Source organism: Oncorhynchus tshawytscha, unplaced genomic scaffold (genome assembly GCF_018296145.1).
Source record: "Oncorhynchus tshawytscha isolate Ot180627B unplaced genomic scaffold, Otsh_v2.0 Un_contig_2847_pilon_pilon, whole genome shotgun sequence".
Taxonomy (NCBI): domain Eukaryota; kingdom Metazoa; phylum Chordata; class Actinopteri; order Salmoniformes; family Salmonidae; genus Oncorhynchus; species Oncorhynchus tshawytscha.
The window spans coordinates 36,680-53,739 of NW_024609148.1; the positions used below are offsets into that span (position 1 = coordinate 36,680).

Below are 17,060 nucleotides of genomic sequence, written 5' to 3' on the forward strand. Positions count from 1 at the left end.
GCTTTGGGAATAAACTATCCACGTATCTACTACCCTGCTCTCTGCGCCTGACTCCTCTTCCCACTACTTCTAGAAGTACATGACAAGGAGGGACTGATGCACTTCACAAAATAGATGGCATCATGAGGGAGAAAAATTATGTGGATATATTGAAGCAACATCTCAAGACATTAGTCAGGAAGTTAAAGCTTGGTCGCAAATGGGTCTTCCAAATGGACAATGACCCCAAGCATTCTTGATGACCACAATGACCCCAAGCATACTTCCAAAGTTGTGGCTAAATGGCAAACGGAAAACAAAGTCAAGGTATTGGAGTGGCCATCACAAAGCCCTGACCTCAATCCTATAGAAAATGTGTGGGCAGAACTGAAAAAGCATGTGCGAGCAAGGAGGCCTACAAACCTGACTCAATTACACCAGCTCAGGAGGAATGGGTCAAAATTCACCCAATTTATTGTGGGAAGCAAAAAAATTGAGTTTAAATGTACTTGGCCAAAGTGGATGTAAACTTCTGACTTCAACTGTATATCACCTTCCGTTTCGTTGAATGAACTTAATAATGATTACGACCACAGTAACTGCCTTGACAATAGTGGAGCAAGCTTGTGTTTATAAGGGCAGATATTGACTACGGATGGTTTTGTGGAGGCAGACTAGAAAACAATCTGATTACCACCCTCAACATTGAACAAAAACAGATCAAAATGTGGAGAGACTCGAAGATCTTGCTGCATTGGATTTGCAGCTCAGCTCAGAAGTGGAAACAGTTTGTCTCCAAACAGAGTGACAGAGATCCAGTCGTTGACCAATCCAGAGTCATTAGCACAAGTGTTTAGCGTGGCTTTCTCTAGCAACTGTTTCTTTATTGTTTTGTAGAATCTAAAGTGGTCAAATGTCAAGTGAACAGGTATTAATACAAACATAATCTTTAATCTTATAACCGACGTCCCGAGTCAGCACTTTGAAGATAGTTATTCTACATATAAAACACCTTAGCTTCTAAAACCACACCCCTTAGTTTCTAAAACCACACCCCTTAGTTTCTAAAACCACACTCCTTAGTTTCTAAAACCACACCCATTAGTTTCTAAAACCACACCCCTTAGTTTCTAAAACCACACCCCTTAACCTTCAACCTCTGGTTATGCATCTTGATCATCCTCTAAAGCCTCTACAAAGCCTCTTTAAGCCACACCCATTCACATCTAAGCCACACCCTCAAAAACATCTGATTGGTTTCCTGGAGCATTTGTCAAACCAAATAGCATGACCTTGTACACAAAGAGACCTTAAGGGGAGAGAAATAAATAATTAAATAAAATCTAATTAAAATTAATCAGTATTTATTCAGCTACATTAACACATACCAATACACTTACAAATGAAATACAATGAACTTTCTCAACTACAATTACAAACTAAAACAAAAACAAGAACTATTTAACCATATTCCCTGAGCATAAAAACATTATCTAGTTCACTATTGTTATTATTATGAAAAGGTTAGAGACGAAAGTTAAAAAATAAACACTTGTTTGAAAATTATAAAAAATATTCAGTAACTCATAAAAATATTAAAACTGTTGTTGTCACATCTTGTCCTCTCATTGACTGATGGTATAGGTCTCACACTCTGCTGGTATTGATAGCTGGTATAGGTCTCACACTCTTCTGGTATTGATAGATGGTATAGGTCTCACACTCTTCTGGTATTGATAGCTGGTATAGGTCTCACACTGCTGGTATTGATAACTGGTATAGGTCTCACTCTGTTGGTATTGATGGCTGGTATAGGTCTCACTCTGCTGGTATTGATGGCTGGTATAGGTCTCACTCTGCTGGTTTTGATGGATGGTATAGGTCTCACTCTGTTGGTATTGATGGCTGGTATAGGTCTCACTCTGCTGGTATTGATGACTGGTATAGGTCTCACTCTGCTGGTATTGATGACTGGTATAGGTCTCACTCTGTTGGTATTGATGGCTGGTATAGGTCTCACTCTGCTGGTATTGATCGCTGGTATAGGTCTCACACTCTGCTGGTATTGATGGATGGTATAGGTCTCACTCTGCTGGTATTGATGGATGGTATAGGTCTCACTCTGCTGGTATTGATGGATGGTATAGGTCTCACTCTGCTGGTATTGATGGCTGGTATAGGTCTCACTCTGCTGGTATTGATGGATGGTATAGGTCTCACTCTGCTGGTATTGATGGATGGTATAGGTCTCACTCTGCTCGTATTGATGGATGGTATATGTTTCACTCTCTGCTGGTATTGATGGCTGAGTAGGTACTGAAGTCAGAGTTCTGGGCTTTCTTCATCTTCGTTGTTCTTCTCTGTCCCTGAAGGATATCCACTGTGGCGTAACACACATCACTGTCCTCCTGAGAGAGAAAGAGAGAGATGGGAAAGATAGACAGGCTTTTATTAATAATCGGTTAATATTATTGACATATCAACATACATTTAGATTATAAAAAATGTTTTGATGATTTTATGTTTTTTTTACGTTATTTTATATGCGATTAAAATGCTTTTTCGATGGGTTGACAAACACATGGACTACAAATCAAGATGGCTACCCAGAATAAAACTACAACACCCACTCTGACTGTAGTCTGCTCTCTGCTGTCACTTCCCCTGGTGGTCGTCCTGTTCAGAGGAACCTGAGTCTCAGTTGGAGCTGCAGAGGAAGAGTTATCACCATTAAAACAACAAGTTGGAGGTTAAACTAGGACACATCAGTTAAAATATAGTAGATGTTTACATACTGTAGTCAAAATGTTTAATAAAACAGTTAAGTAATAGATAAATTGGATTATGAAAACCCAGACTGAAAGAGAGTGAATCCTGACAGAGATCAGTTTACCTGTTGTTCTGCAGAAGGAGTAGAAACAGGCAAAGGAGAGTAGACAGGAGAGGAGAGCAGACACAGGACACAGACTGAACAGCAACATCCAACACAGACCACAGTCTACATCAGGTGTTCTGGCATCTGAACAAAACACACAGGAATAAATGGAGGACTATGATCATAGAGCTCATTCTCCTTTCATTCAAGGAAACCAGACATGCTATACCGCAACCAAATATACAGCCATTAAATAAATAGAGAACTATTTTGATTTTACCAAATGAAAGCCTTCTCATGACATGTCCATAGTGGTAGACATTTGTCTGTTCAATACGTTGCTCATTCTCCATATTTCTCTCTATAGTCCCACAGTAGTAGAGTCCCAGGTCAGATTCAGTGATGTTCTCAATCAGTAGATCATAGGACATGTTATAGTGGTTCCAGAACATTGTATACCGAGGGAGAGGATTGAGGAAATGAGATGACAAACGGTTATAATATGTAATAACAAGAGGAGGCTGGTGCTCATGAGAACAATTCCTGAACCAGACTGTGTACATTTCACTTGTTGTTCTACAGTTACTATAGAGAGTGATGTTGTCTCCTGGTCTGACTCTCAGCTCTACCTCTGCTGCAGAGATCCCATCCTGACTGGAGGAAACAGCACCTACAGGTAGCAGAGGAACAGTGTTAGGATGAACTGACTGGAGGAAACAGCACCTACAGGTAGCAGAGGAACAGTGTTAGGATGAACTGACTGGAGGAAACAGCACCTACAGGTAGCAGAGGAACAGTGTTAGGATGAACTGACTGGAGGAAACAGCACCTACAGGTAGCAGAGGAACAGTGTTAGGATGAACTGACTGGAGGAAACAGCACCTACAGGTAGCAGAGGAACAGTGTTAGGATGAACTGACTGGAGGAAACAGCACCTACAGGTAGCAGAGGAACAGTGTTAGGATGAACTGACTAGAGGAAACAGCACCTACAGCTATCAGAGGACAATAGGGAGCTATGGCAACAACAGAGAGCTGTGGCAACAACAAAGCTATGGCAACAACAAAGCTATGGCAACAACAGAGAGCTATGGCAACAACAGAGAGCTATGGCAACAACAGAGAGCTATGGCAACAACAGAGAGCTATGGCAACAACAGAGAGCTATGGCAACAACAGAGAGCTATGGCAACAACAGAGAGCTATGGCAACAACAGAGAGCTATGGCAACAACAGAGAGCTATGGCAACAACAGAGAGCTATGGCAACAACAGAGAGCTATGGCAACAACAGAGAGCTATGGCAACAACAGAGAGCTATGGCAACAACAGAGAGCTATGGCAACAACAGAGAGCTATGGCAACAACAGAGCTATGGCAACAACAGAGAGCAGAGCTATGGCAACAACAGAGAGCTATGGCAACAACAGAGAGCTATGGCAACAACAGAGAGCTATGGCAACAACAGAGAGCTATGGCAACAACAGAGAGCTATGGCAACAACAGAGCTATGGCAACAACAGAGAGCTATGGCAACAACAGAGAGCTATGGCAACAACAGAGAGCTATGGCAACAAGAGCTATGGCAGAGAGCTATGGCAACAACAGAGAGCTATGGCAACAACAGAGAGCTATGGCAACAACAGAGAGCTATGGCAACAACAGAGCTATGGCAACAACAGAGAGCTATGGCAACAACAGAGAGCTGTGGCAACAACAGAGAGCTGTGGCAACAACAGAGAGCTATGGCAACAACAGAGAGCTATGGCAACAACAGAGAGCTATGGCAACAACAGAGAGCTATGGCAACAACAGAGCTATGGCAACAACAGAGAGCTATGGCAACAACAGAGAGCCTAGCAACAACAGAGAGCTGTGGCAACAACAGAGAGCTATGGCAACAACAGAGAGGTGTGGCAACAACAGAGAGCTGTGGCAACAACAGAGCTATGGCAACAGCAGAGAGCTATGGCAACAACAGAGAGCCGTAGCAACAACAGAGAGCTGTAGCAACAACAGAGAGCTGTAGCAACAACAGAGAGCTGTGGCAACAACAGAGCTATGGCAACAACAGAGAGCCGTAGCAACAACAGAGAGCTATGGCAACAACAGAGAGCTATGGCAACAACAGAGAGCTATGGCAACAACAGAGCTATGGCAACAACAGAGCTGTGGCAACAACAGAGAGCTATGGCAACAACAGAGAGCTATGGCAAACAACTATGGCAGAGAGCTATGGCAACAACAGAGAGCAACAGAGATGGCAACAACAGAGAGCTATGGCAACAACAGAGAGCTATGGCAACAACAGAGAGCTATGGCAACAACAGAGAGCTATGGCAACAACAGAGAGCTATGGCAACAACAGAGAGCTGTGGCAACAACACAACAGAGAGCTATGGCAACAACAGAGAGCTATGGCAACAACAGAGAGCTATGGAAACAACAGAGAGCTATGGCAACAACAGAGAGCTATGGCAACAACAGAGAGCTATGGCAACAACAGAGAGCTGTGGCAACAACAGAGAGCTGTGGCAACAACAGAGAGCTATGGCAACAACAGAGAGCTGTGGCAACAACAGAGCTATGGCAACAGCAGAGAGCTATGGCAACAACAGAGAGCCGTAGCAACAACAGAGAGCTGTAGCAACAACAGAGAGCTGTAGCAACAACAGAGAGCTATAGCATGCCATCATCCTCCATAGACAAAGATAGGATGCAAAAAAAAAGCACGTACACACTACACTCTAAGTAAAAAAGGTGCAATCTAGAACCTCAAAGGGTTCTTTAACTGTCCCCATACGAGAACCTTTCAAATAAACCTTTTTGGTTCTAGGTAGATACCCCTTGGGGTCAAGATTGAGCCACTTCCAAAGAGGAAATGGAACCAAAACGAGTTCTCCTATGGGGACACACGGAGAACACTTTGGAACCCTTCTTTGTAAGAGTTTAGGTTAACAAATGTAGACAAGTATAAAACCACATCAGACGATGATCTATCGTGCAGCTATGAGGCCCAGTAAAACTCATTCTAAAGGCTACTTACACAAGAGAGTGATGAGAGAAACACACAGCCCGTCCATCTGGTGGTCTGATGGTGTGATGGTGACTGTCAGAGAGTAGCTGGGTCTTTGCTGTGTATTTCCGTGTTCATGACTAGATGTACTTTACCATGAAAGGACATACGAGCAGCGATTGGTTCGATCGAGTGGAACGTTTTCAGCTCGTGGTCCACTTTCTGTGTGACATGAAGGGGAGGGTTTAGCATCGGACAGGTTTCACACCGACATGACGTCACAGGATAATATTCAGCTTCTTTGAGGTGGTCGTTGTAGATAGCAACACCTAAATAGCAGCACATGGGGCGGCAGGGTAGCCTAGTGGTTAGAGCGTTGGACTAGTAACCAGACTAACTAGCAGCACATGGTCAAAGTCAACCTACTGCAACATCATTAAACACAACATGAAGAACCAAACAATAATTTTGATGTCACTTTGATCCTTGACAGAGAAGACTTGAGACAGAGGCCTATCTTGAGACAGAGACCTATCTTGAGACAGAGGTCTATCTTGAGACTATCATGAGACAGAGGCCTATCATGAGACAGAGACAGAGACAGAGACTATCTTGAGACAGAGGCCTATCATGAGACAGAGACCTATCTTGAGAAAGAGACCTATCTTGAGACAGAGACCTATCTTGAGACAGAGGCCTATCTTGAGACAGAGACCTATCTTGAGACAGAGACCTATCTTGAGACAGAGACCTATCTTGAGACAGAGGCCTATCTTGAGACAGAGGCCTATCATGAGACAGAGACCTAATCTTGAGACAGAGGCCTATCTTGAGACAGAGACCTATCTTGAGACAGAGACCTATCTTGAGACAGAGGCCTATCTTGAGACAGAGACCTATCTTGAGACAGAGACCTATCTTGACCTATTGACCTATCATGAGACAGAGACCTATCTTGAGAGACCTATCTTGAGACAGAGATTTCCTATCTTGAGACAGAGACCTATCTTGAGACAGAGACCTATCTTGAGACAGAGACCTATCTTGAGACAGAGACCCTGAGACAGAGACCATCTTGAGACAGAGACCTATCTTGAGACAGAGACCTATCTTGAGACAGAGACCTATCTTGAGACAGAGGCCTATCATGAGACAGAGACCTATCTTGAGACAGAGACCTACTGATCATGAGACAGAGGCCTATCATGAGACTAAAACCATGTGGTATCATGCAGATGTTGAGAAGAGGCCTATCATGAGACAGAGACCTATCTTGAGAAAGAGACCTGTCTTGAGACAGAGGCCTATCATGAGACAGAGACCTACCTTGAGACATAGGCCTATCATGAGACAGAGGCCTATCATGAGACAGAGACCTATCTTGAGACAGAGACATATCATGAGACAGAGACCTATCATGAGACAGAGGCCTATCTTGAGAAAGAGACCTATCTTGAGACAGAGGCCTATCATGAGACAGATGCCTATCTTGACACAGAGACCTGTCTTGAGACAGAGGCCTATCTTGAGACAGAGGACTATCTTGAGACAAAGACCTGTCTTGAGACAGAGGCCTATCATGAGACAGAGACCTATCTTGAGATAGAGACCTATCTTGAGACAGAGACCTATCTTGAGACAGAGGCCTATCTTGAGACAGAGGCCTATCTTGAGACAGAGACCTATCTTGAGACAGAGACCTATCATGAGACAGAGACCTATCTTGAGACAGAGACCTATCTTGAGACAGAGACCTATCTTGAGACAGAGGCCTATCTTGAGACAGAGACCTATCTTGAGACAGAGGCCTATCATGAGACAGAGACCTATCTTGAGACAGAGGCCTATCATGAGACAGAGGCCTATCATGTGACTTGACTAAAACCATGTGGTCAAAGGTCATGCAGATGTTGATGAAGTCGCTGCAGTTGCTATCTTGAGACAGAGCCCTATCTTGAGACAGAGGCCTATCTTGAGACAGAGGACTATTTCTCAACCAATCATTGGGCTGTTTTGTATCTTGAGACGACAGAGACCTATCTTGAGACAGAGGCCTATCTTGAGACAGAGGCCTATCTTGAGACAGAGGCCTATCTTGAGACAGAGACCTATCTTGAGACAGAGACCTATCTTGAGACAGAGACCTATCTTGAGACAGAGGCCTATCATGAGACAGATGCCTATCATGTGACTTGACTAAAACCATGTGGTCAAACACCATGCAGATGTTTGAAGTCGCTGTCAGTTGCTTCAGAAACCAACTGGACCATGAAACCATAACCCTGCATTGTGGGAGGGACTATTTCTCAACCAATCATTGGGCTGTTTTTGTTTGACCTATTGGAACGTGGTGACAGACGTGACTGAAACAGGAACCTCCTTGTCGTGATTCTCAAGCTAGAGGGGATATAAATGACCAGAAACTACAATAACCATGTGATAGAGGATTTAAGACCAGCAGCTGTGTTGACACTGTCATGTTAACCAGAAACTTAATTTCTAGGTATTCAGACCTCCCTCAGTGAGACACCCACTTCATCTCCACTTGAAACAACCAGGTAGCCAGAAACTACAACCAGAAACTACAATGACCATGATGCTCTGGATGAGACGGTACATCCAAGCCAGATGTATTTTAACAGCTAAACCAAATGTAGTTCTTTGTCTTTGTGGATGTATTTCTGTATCAAACAATCTCTTTTTATTCAGGAGTAGTAGGACAACAAATAGGACCGAGACAGAGTGAGAAATTCACTCAGTGTGAAAGTTTAGCAACACCATGGCAACGGCAACAGGAAGTCAGTGTGGGTTTCCTGTGTACTGTGTGAGGGTGTGCATATGATGATTGCATATGTATGCCGAGTCCTTTTTGTGTAGCTGTGGTTTACTCAGCTAGTGCTGCTGCTCTGTAGGGAGGGGTTAAGGGGGGGCCTGGGTTTCAGGTCTGAGGGGTTAAGGTGGGGCCTGGGTTTCAGGTCTGAGGGGAGGACTGAGGGGTTAAGGGGGGCCTGGGTTTCAGGTCTGAGGGGTTAAGGGTGGGCCTGGGTTTCAGGTCTGAGGGGGGGACTGAGGGGTTAAGGTGGGGCCTGGGTTTCAGGTCTGAGGGGCAGAGGGTCTGTCAGTAACAGTATCAGAGTAGCTGGGTCTGTCAGTAACAGTATCAGAGTAGCTGGGTCTGTCAGTAACAGTATCAGAGTAGCTGGGTCTGTCAGTAACAGTATCAGAGTAGCTGGGTCTGTCAGTAACAGTATCAGAGTAGCTGGGTCTGTCAGTAACAGTATCAGAGTAGCTGGGTCTGTCAGTAACAGTATCAGAGTAGCTGGGTCTGTCAGTATCAACAGTATCAGAGTAGCTGGGTCTGTCAGTAACAGTATCAGAGTAGCTGGGTCTGTCAGTAACAGTATCAGAGTAGCTGGGTCTGTCAGTAACAGTATCAGAGTAGCTGGGTCTGTCAGTAACAGTATCAGAGTAGCTGGGTCTGTCAGTAACAGTATCAGAGTAGCTGGGTCTGTCAGTAACAGTATCAGAGTAGCTGGGTCTGTCAGTAACAGTATCAGAGTAGCTGGGTCTGTCAGTAACAGTATCAGAGTAGCTGGGTCTGTCAGTAGCTGGGTCTGTCAGTACCAGAGTAGCTGGGTCTGTCAGTAACAGTACCAGAGTAGCTGGGTCTGTCAGTAACAGTATCAGAGTAGCTGGGTCTGTCAGTAACAGTATCAGAGTAGCTGGGTCTGTCAGTAACAGTATCAGAGTAGCTGGGTCTGTCAGTAACAGTATCAGAGTAGCTGGGTCTGTCAGTAACAGTATCAGAGTAGCTGGGGTCTGTCAGTAACAGTATCAGAGTAGCTGGGTCTGTCAGTAACAGTATCAGAGTAGCTGGGTCTGTCAGTAACAGTATCAGAGTAGCTGGGTCTGTCAGTAACAGTATCAGAGTAGCTGGGTCTGTCAGTAACAGTATCAGAGTAGCTGGGTCTGTCAGTAACAGTATCAGAGTAGCTGGGTCTGTCAGTAACAGTATCAGAGTAGCTGGGTCTGTCAGTAACAGTATCAGAGCTAGCTGGGTCTGTCAGTATCAGAGTACAGTATCAGAGTAGCTGGGTCTGTCAGAGTAGCTGGGTCTGTAACAGTATCAGAGTAGCTGGGTCTGTCAGTAACAGTAACAGTATCAGAGTAGCTGGGTCTGTCAGTAACAGTATCAGAGTAGCTGGGTCTGTCAGTAACAGTATCAGAGTAGCTGGGTCTGTCAGTAACAGTATCAGAGTAGCTGGGTCTGTCAGTAACAGTATCAGAGTAGCTGGGTCTGTCAGTAACAGTATCAGAGTAGCTGGGTCTGTCAGTAACAGTATCAGAGTAGCTGGGTCTGTCAGTAACAGTATCAGAGTAGCTGGGTCTGTCAGTAACAGTATCAGAGTAGCTGGGTCTGTCAGTAACAGTATCAGAGTAGCTGGGTCTGTCAGTAACAGTATCAGAGTAGCTGGGTCTGTCAGTAACAGTATCAGAGTAGCTGGGTCTGTAACAGTATCAGTAACAGTATCAGAGTAGCTGGGTCTGTCAGTAACAGTATCAGAGTAGCTGGGTCTGTCAGTAACAGTATCAGAGTAGCTGGGTCTGTCTGTCAGTAACAGTATCAGAGTAGCTGGGTCTGTCAGTAACACACTATCAGAGTAGCTGGGTCTGTCAGTAACAGTATCAGAGTAGCTGGGTCTGTCAGTAACAGTATCAGAGTAGCTGGGTCTGTCAGTAACAGTATCAGAGTAGCTGGGTCTGTCAGTAACAGTATCAGAGTAGCTGGGTCTGTCAGTAACAGTATCAGAGTAGCTGGGTCTGTCAGTAACAGTATCAGAGTAGCTGGGTCTGTCAGTAACAGTATCAGAGTAGCTGGGCCCTGTCAGTAGCTCTCTGTCAGTGGGTCTGTCAGTCCCCTCAGATCATAGCTGGGTCTGTCAGTACCAGTGTAATCACAGTAGCCCTCTCTCTCTCTCTGACTCCTGCTCCATCACTCTCTCTTACTCCACCTAACCCCTCCCTCCCTCTCTCTGAATAGCCCCCATCTCTCTCTCTGTCTGGTCTCCCCTCACACACACACACACACACCAGCATTAAGCCACAGTAGGTGACCAAGTGACGTGTGACTGTGATGGAAAACAATAGTGGTTTCTGCAGGTCTGAATAGCAAAGCACCCACCCCTCAGTCCTCCAGAGGACAGACCAGGCAGAGGTAATACATGCAACACCACACACACCCTCACACCTGAATCCCACACACACACACACACACTCAGTCACTCACACTCAGACCAACACCCTAAACCCACACACACCCACAGACCTGGAAACCAGGGCCACAGTCCTCCCCTCAGACCTGGAAACCAGTTAACACGTGACAAGAAGATATCAGACACCATTTAACCCCTCAGTCCTCCCCTCAGACCTGAAACCATTTAACCCCTCAGTCCTCCCCTCAGACCTGAAACCAATAACCCCCAGTCCTCCCCCAGACCTGAAAAAGTTTAACCCCTCAGTCCTCCCCTCAGACCTGAAAACCATAACCCCCCCTAACCCCTCAGTCCTCCCCTCAGACCTGAAACCCAACCCCCCCATAACCCCTCAGACCTGAAACCCAGGCCCCCTAAACCCCTCAGTCCTCCCCTCAGACCTGAAACCAGGCCCCTCTAAACCCCTCAGACCTGAAACCCAGTTCCCCCTAAACCCCTCCGTCCTCCCCTCAGACCTGAAACCCAGGCCCCCTAAACCCCTCAGTCCTCCCCTCAGACCTGAATCCCAGGCCCCCCTAAACCCCTCAGTCCTCCCCTCAGACCTGAAACCAGGCCCCTCTAAACCCCTCAGACCTGAAACCCAGTTCCCCCTTAACCCCTCAGTCCTCCCCTACAGACCTGAAACACAGGCCCCCCTTAACCCCTCAGTCTGATATTATGATGTTGGCATTACAGTACTCATATAAGAGCTAGTCACTGATTGGCTGAGAAGACACACTCAGTACACAGGAAACACACACTGACTTCCTGTTGTTGTTGCCATGGTGATGTCATTCAGCCTGAGGAAGAGAGTCCAAACATTGTTATTACAAGTTAATCTGTCACATAAATCTCTCCCCTTCACACATACTGACCAGAGTGTGGATGTTAACCTATGGGCCACTGTTCATTGATAAACACAGAGATCATTCATCAGATGGAGTGAAAAGTACTGTTTAACACTGGGTATATAGCACATACTCCAATGCATCTTGGGTATTGTAGTTAACTATTATCTCCACCGTAGTTAAGTGTTTTAAATTCAAAGATCCATCATGAAAAGTTACATAGATTCAGAATCTCTAGTCATGTTGTGTCCTGTGACCTCGTGGGTCTCCATGACAACAGTGTTGTGGTGTGAACCACAGGACCACAACAACGGTCTGTTCCTGTTTAAAGAGGGACCGAGACGTCAGTCTCTAAAAGTCACACCCCCTAAACTAGATGACATCATAACTAGTTCATATCGACTGGCTCGGGATTTCTACTGTTATTCTAATGCAGTAAACTACAGGTTTGATGCATTCTGACTAAAGCTGATTGGCCAACTTTAGGCCCTCCTCTTCCTGTCACAATAAAAAGATGGGTTTCAGTGTTGCTCAAGAAAAGGACCTCGAGCTGAAAACAATATGGGTTTCCACTCGAGCTGAAAACTTTCGAACCAATCGCTGCTCGTATGTCCTTTCATGGTAAAGTACATCTAGTCATGAACACGGAAATACGCAGCAAAGACCTTGTTACTCAAAGACCCAGCGACTCTCTGACAGTCACCATCAGACCATCAGACCACGAGATGGACAGGCTGTGTGTCGCTCTGATTACATTCTTATGTGAGTAACTTTTTTACTGGGCCTTATAGCTGGATGATAGATGATTACAAGATGTGGTTTTATGGTTGAACAGATTTGTTATGTTATTATTGTGATGTTGTGATGACTGTGGTAAAGACATGACGTTAATATTTTCATGATGAGAAGTTTATGATGTCAAAGTGACATTCTGTGATTCATCCGAACACTGCTCCTCTGCTCCCTGTAGGTGCTGTTTCCTCCAGTCAGTTCATCCTAACACTGTTCCTCTGCTACCTGTAGGTGCTGTTTCCTCCAGTCAGTTCATCCTAACACTGTTCCTCTGCTACCTGTAGGTGCTGTTTCCTCCAGTCAGTTCATCCTAACACTGTTCCTCTGCTACCTGTAGGTGCTGTTTCCTCCAGTCAGGATGGGATCTCTGCAGCAGAGGAGGAGCTGAGAGTCAGACCAGGAGACAACATCACTCTCTACTGTGACTGTAACATAACTACTGGAGTTCACATTATCTGGTATAGGAACTGTTCTCACAAGTACCAGCCTCCTCTAGTTATTTCAACTAAGTTGTTTAGTTACATCTCTCCCCCTGGATATAATGTGGTATGGAACCCCTCTAACAACTCCTATGATCTACTGATTGAGAACATCACTGAATCTGACCTGGGACTCTACTACTGTGGGACTAAGGAGAACCAGGTAGTGGATGATGGAGGTAAAGGAGGAATTGAACAGAAAGAGTTGAACCACTATGGAAACATCACCACTAGGATTTCACTTGGTAAGAACAGTTATAATTCTGTCTTTATCTTCTGTCTGTATCTTTGGTGTTATTCATATTGTATTAGTATTGGTGTGTCTGGGTTCCTTTTTAACGAGAGGTTGAGTTGGAAGGAACGCCAAAGAATGCAACTTATTTTGAATGAACCCTCTGAGACTAATCTAAACTCATCAAATGTCTCCTCAAATTCATGTTTAAACAACCAAGAGTCATGATTAACAATATATTATTGAGAAGGTCTGATTGTTTCTAATAGTGCAGTTCTGTTTCTGTTTAATGTTGTGTCCAGACGTCAGTCCTCCTGAGTCCTCCTCCTCCTCCCCTCCTCCTGTAGACTGTGGTCTGTGTTGGATGTTGCTGTTCAGTCTGTGTCCTGTGTCTGCTCTCCTCTCCTCTCTCCTCTCCTCTGCCTGTGTCTACTCCTTCTGCAGAACAACAGGTAAACTCACTCCCTCAGTCAGGATTCACTTATTCAAACATTCATGTTTTAAGTCTGGGTAATACTCATCAGTCTAACATATTATTTAAATAATTACCTACGATTTTAACAACAATGTGTAAACATCTACTAACTTTTAACTGATATGTCCTATTTTCACCTCCAACTTGGTGTTTTAATGTTGATAACTCTTCCTCTGCAGCTCCAACTGAGACTCAGGTTCCTCTGAACAGGACGACCACCAGGGGAAGTGACAGCAGAGAGCAGACTACAGTCAGAGTGGGTGTTGTAGTTTTATTTTGGGTGGCCATCTTGATTTGGAGTCCACGTGTTTGGAAACGTAACCCTATTCACATACTATGTTTTCAATGGCATTTATAATAATTAAAAACAGAAGATAGATAGCAACAAAACATATTGTATAATATTAATGTTTATATTTCAATAATATTAACAGAATATTTAAATAATCTCTCTCTCTCTGCTTCATTTTCTGTCTCTCTCTCTCTCTCTCTCTCAGGAGGAAGGAGACCTGTGTTACGCCTCGTTGGATATCCGTCAGGGACAGAGGAGACCAAAGAAGAAGAAGACAATCAAGAACTCTGACTTCAGTACCTACTCAGCCATCAATACCAGCAGAGTGTGAGACATATACAAGCTATCAATACCAGCAGTGTGAGACCTATACCAGCTATTAAGACCAATACCAGCTATCAATACCAGCAGAGTGAGACCTATACCAGTCATCAATACCAGCAGAGTGAGACCTATACCATCCATCAATACCAGCAGAGTGAGACCTATACCAGTCATCAATACCAGCAGAGTGAGACCTATACCATCCATCAATACCAGCAGAGTGAGACCTATACCATACCATGAGACCAATACCAGCAGAGTGAGACCTATACCATCCATCAATACCAGCAGAGTGAGACCTATACCATCCATCAATGAGACCATCAGATACCAGCAGAGTGAGACCTATACCATCCATCAATACCAGCAGAGTGAGACCTATACCATCCATCAATACCAGCAGAGTGAGACCTATACCATCCATCAATACCAACAGAGTGAAACCAATAACAGTCATCAATACCAGCAGAGTGAAACCAATAACAGTCATCAATACCAGCAGAGTGAAACCTATAACAGTCATCAATACCAACAGAGTGAAACCTATAACAGTCATCAATACCAACAGAGTGAAACCAATAACAGTCATCAATACCAACAGAGTGAAACCAATAACAGTCATCAATACCAACAGAGTGAAACCAATACCATTATTGATCAGGGAGGACAAGGTATTACAGCTGTGATTGTATCAGTTATTATGTTTTTGTACTCGTATATTTTTTACTGTCGTCTGTATTCTTTCATTCACGCAATTTACCTTTTAATATAATAACAATAGTTATTTTAAAATGTTGTTTTTAAGCTCAGGGAATATATTTCAATATCTTTTGATATAGTTTCAGTTTGGAAGTTTCATTGTTGGTTTATCATTGTAATTCATGTGTGAAGTTTATTGATGTGTGTTAAAAGTAATTCTCAATAAATATTGATTCAGTTTCATTAGATTTTATTTCATTATTTAATTCTCTCCCACTATGTCAGGGGTATTGAACTCTGACCCTATGAGGTTCTTAGCCTGCTGGTTCTCTGTTCTACCTGATCATTAATTCCACCCACCTGGTATCACAGGTCTTAACCAATCCCTGATTAGAAAGAAGGAAACAGTGAAACAACACAGTGGAACTGGCTGGGAGGACCAGAGTTGAGGACACTATGGTCTCTTCCAGTTCAATGTCATGTCATTCAGTCTGACGAGGCTCCAGCAACCTCTCAGGAAGGTCTGTGTTTGGGGGTGTGGCTTATAGGTTAGTAGGTGTGGCTTATAGGTTAGTGGGTGTGGCTTATAGGTTAGTAGGTGTGGTTTATAGGCTTAGTAGGAGGCCAAAGGTGTCCGCATGCTTCCCAGAGGAAACAGTTCAGAAGAGTTTGTGGACATATTATGACAAACAAAATATTTAAGTTGCATTTTAAATTTGGGTTAGGGTTTTGATGGCTGTTCGAACACTCAACATTTTATAGGCTAAGTAGGTGGCACAGGCACTTCTTGGGGTCCCCAGGACCAAGTTTGGGAAATAATACCCTACAGTCTCCTCAATGTCAAGGTCAGTCCATTCTGTTTGAAATGATGCCCTACAGTCTCCTCCATGTTAACTACATAGGTCTCCATGTTAACTACAGTCTCCTCCATGTTAACTACAGTCTCCTCCATGTTAGAGTCTCCTCCATGTTAACTACACATGTTAGAACAGTCTCCTCCATGTTAACTACAGTCTCCTCCATGTTAACTACAGTCTCCTCCATGTTAACTACAGTCTCCTCCATGGTGGCACAGTCTTGGGGTCCCCAGGACCAAGTTTCCAGTCCCTACAGTCTCCTCCATGTTAACACAGTCTCCTCCATGTTAACTACAGTCTCCTCCATGTTAAAGTCTCCTCCATGTTAACTACAGTCTCCTCCATGTTAACTACAGTCTCCTCTACAGTCTCCTCCATGTTAACTACAGTCTCCTCCATGTTAACTACAGTCTCCTCCATGTTAACTACAGTCTCCTCCATGTTTAGTCTCCTCCACTACAGTCTCCTCCATGTTAACTACAGTCTCCTCCATGTTAACTACAGTCTCCTCCATGTTAACTACAGTCTCCTCCATGTTAACTACAGTCTCCTCCATGTTAACTACAGTCTCCTCCATGTTAACTACAGTCTCCTCCATGTTAACTACAGTCTCTCCATGTTAACTACAGTCTCCTCCATACAGTAATGTTAACTACAGTCTCCTCCATGTTAACTACAGTCTCCTCCATGTTAACTACAGTCTCCTCCATGTTACAGGTCAGGTCATTCTGTTTGAAAAGGCTCCAGCAACCTTTCAGATAGGTTTCTGTTTGAGGGTGTGGCTTATAGTCTTAGTAGGTGTGGTTTATAGGTTAGTAGGAGAGGCTCATATACTAAGAGGGTTGGCTTAGACTAGACAAGGGTGTGGCTTATAGGTTACCACATTATCATTAGAGTAGGAGAGGCTCATACTAAGATGGCTTAGACTAGATAAGGGTGTGG

General features: G+C 44.2%; 2 protein-coding genes across 3 annotated transcripts in view; one reads left to right on the forward strand and one right to left on the reverse strand.

Moving 5' to 3' along the window:
* Positions 1 to 2,220: 2,220 nt before the first annotated feature.
* Positions 2,221 to 17,060, reverse strand: part of LOC112240942 — a 28,836-nt gene continuing 13,996 nt past the window's right edge. Inside the window, exons 2-5 of one of the 2 annotated variants that reach the window (XM_042314343.1) lie at positions 3,135 to 3,524; positions 2,873 to 2,998; positions 2,610 to 2,686; positions 2,221 to 2,387 (exon numbers count right to left, since the gene is read on the reverse strand). In XM_042314343.1, coding sequence (XP_042170277.1) covers positions 2,262 to 2,387; positions 2,610 to 2,686; positions 2,873 to 2,998; positions 3,135 to 3,524 — 719 coding nt within the window. In that variant the 3' untranslated portion in view covers positions 2,221 to 2,261. The remainder of the gene's footprint in view (positions 2,388 to 2,609; positions 2,687 to 2,872; positions 2,999 to 3,134; positions 3,525 to 17,060) is intronic. The other variant, XM_042314344.1, reaches the window with a different exon arrangement.
* LOC121844337 lies at positions 12,606 to 14,738 on the forward strand. The gene is made up of 5 exons (XM_042314342.1): positions 12,606 to 12,730; positions 13,098 to 13,484; positions 13,774 to 13,923; positions 14,126 to 14,202; positions 14,444 to 14,738. The coding sequence occupies exons 1-5, from the start codon at positions 12,607 to 12,609 to the stop codon at positions 14,567 to 14,569; spliced, it is 864 nt and encodes a 287-aa protein (XP_042170276.1). The 5' UTR covers position 12,606; the 3' UTR covers positions 14,570 to 14,738.

Excerpts from the sequence above, each read along its gene's own strand:
- LOC121844337 (XM_042314342.1), top strand. The coding sequence starts at position 12,607 with ATGAACACGGAAATACGCAGCAAAGACCTTGTTACTCAAAGACCCAGC. Across the intron at positions 12,731-13,097 it reads CGCTCTGATTACATTCTTAT|GTGCTGTTTCCTCCAGTCAG; the intron begins GTGAGTAACTTT and ends TGCTACCTGTAG. Across the intron at positions 13,924-14,125 it reads CTCCTTCTGCAGAACAACAG|CTCCAACTGAGACTCAGGTT; the intron begins GTAAACTCACTC and ends CTTCCTCTGCAG.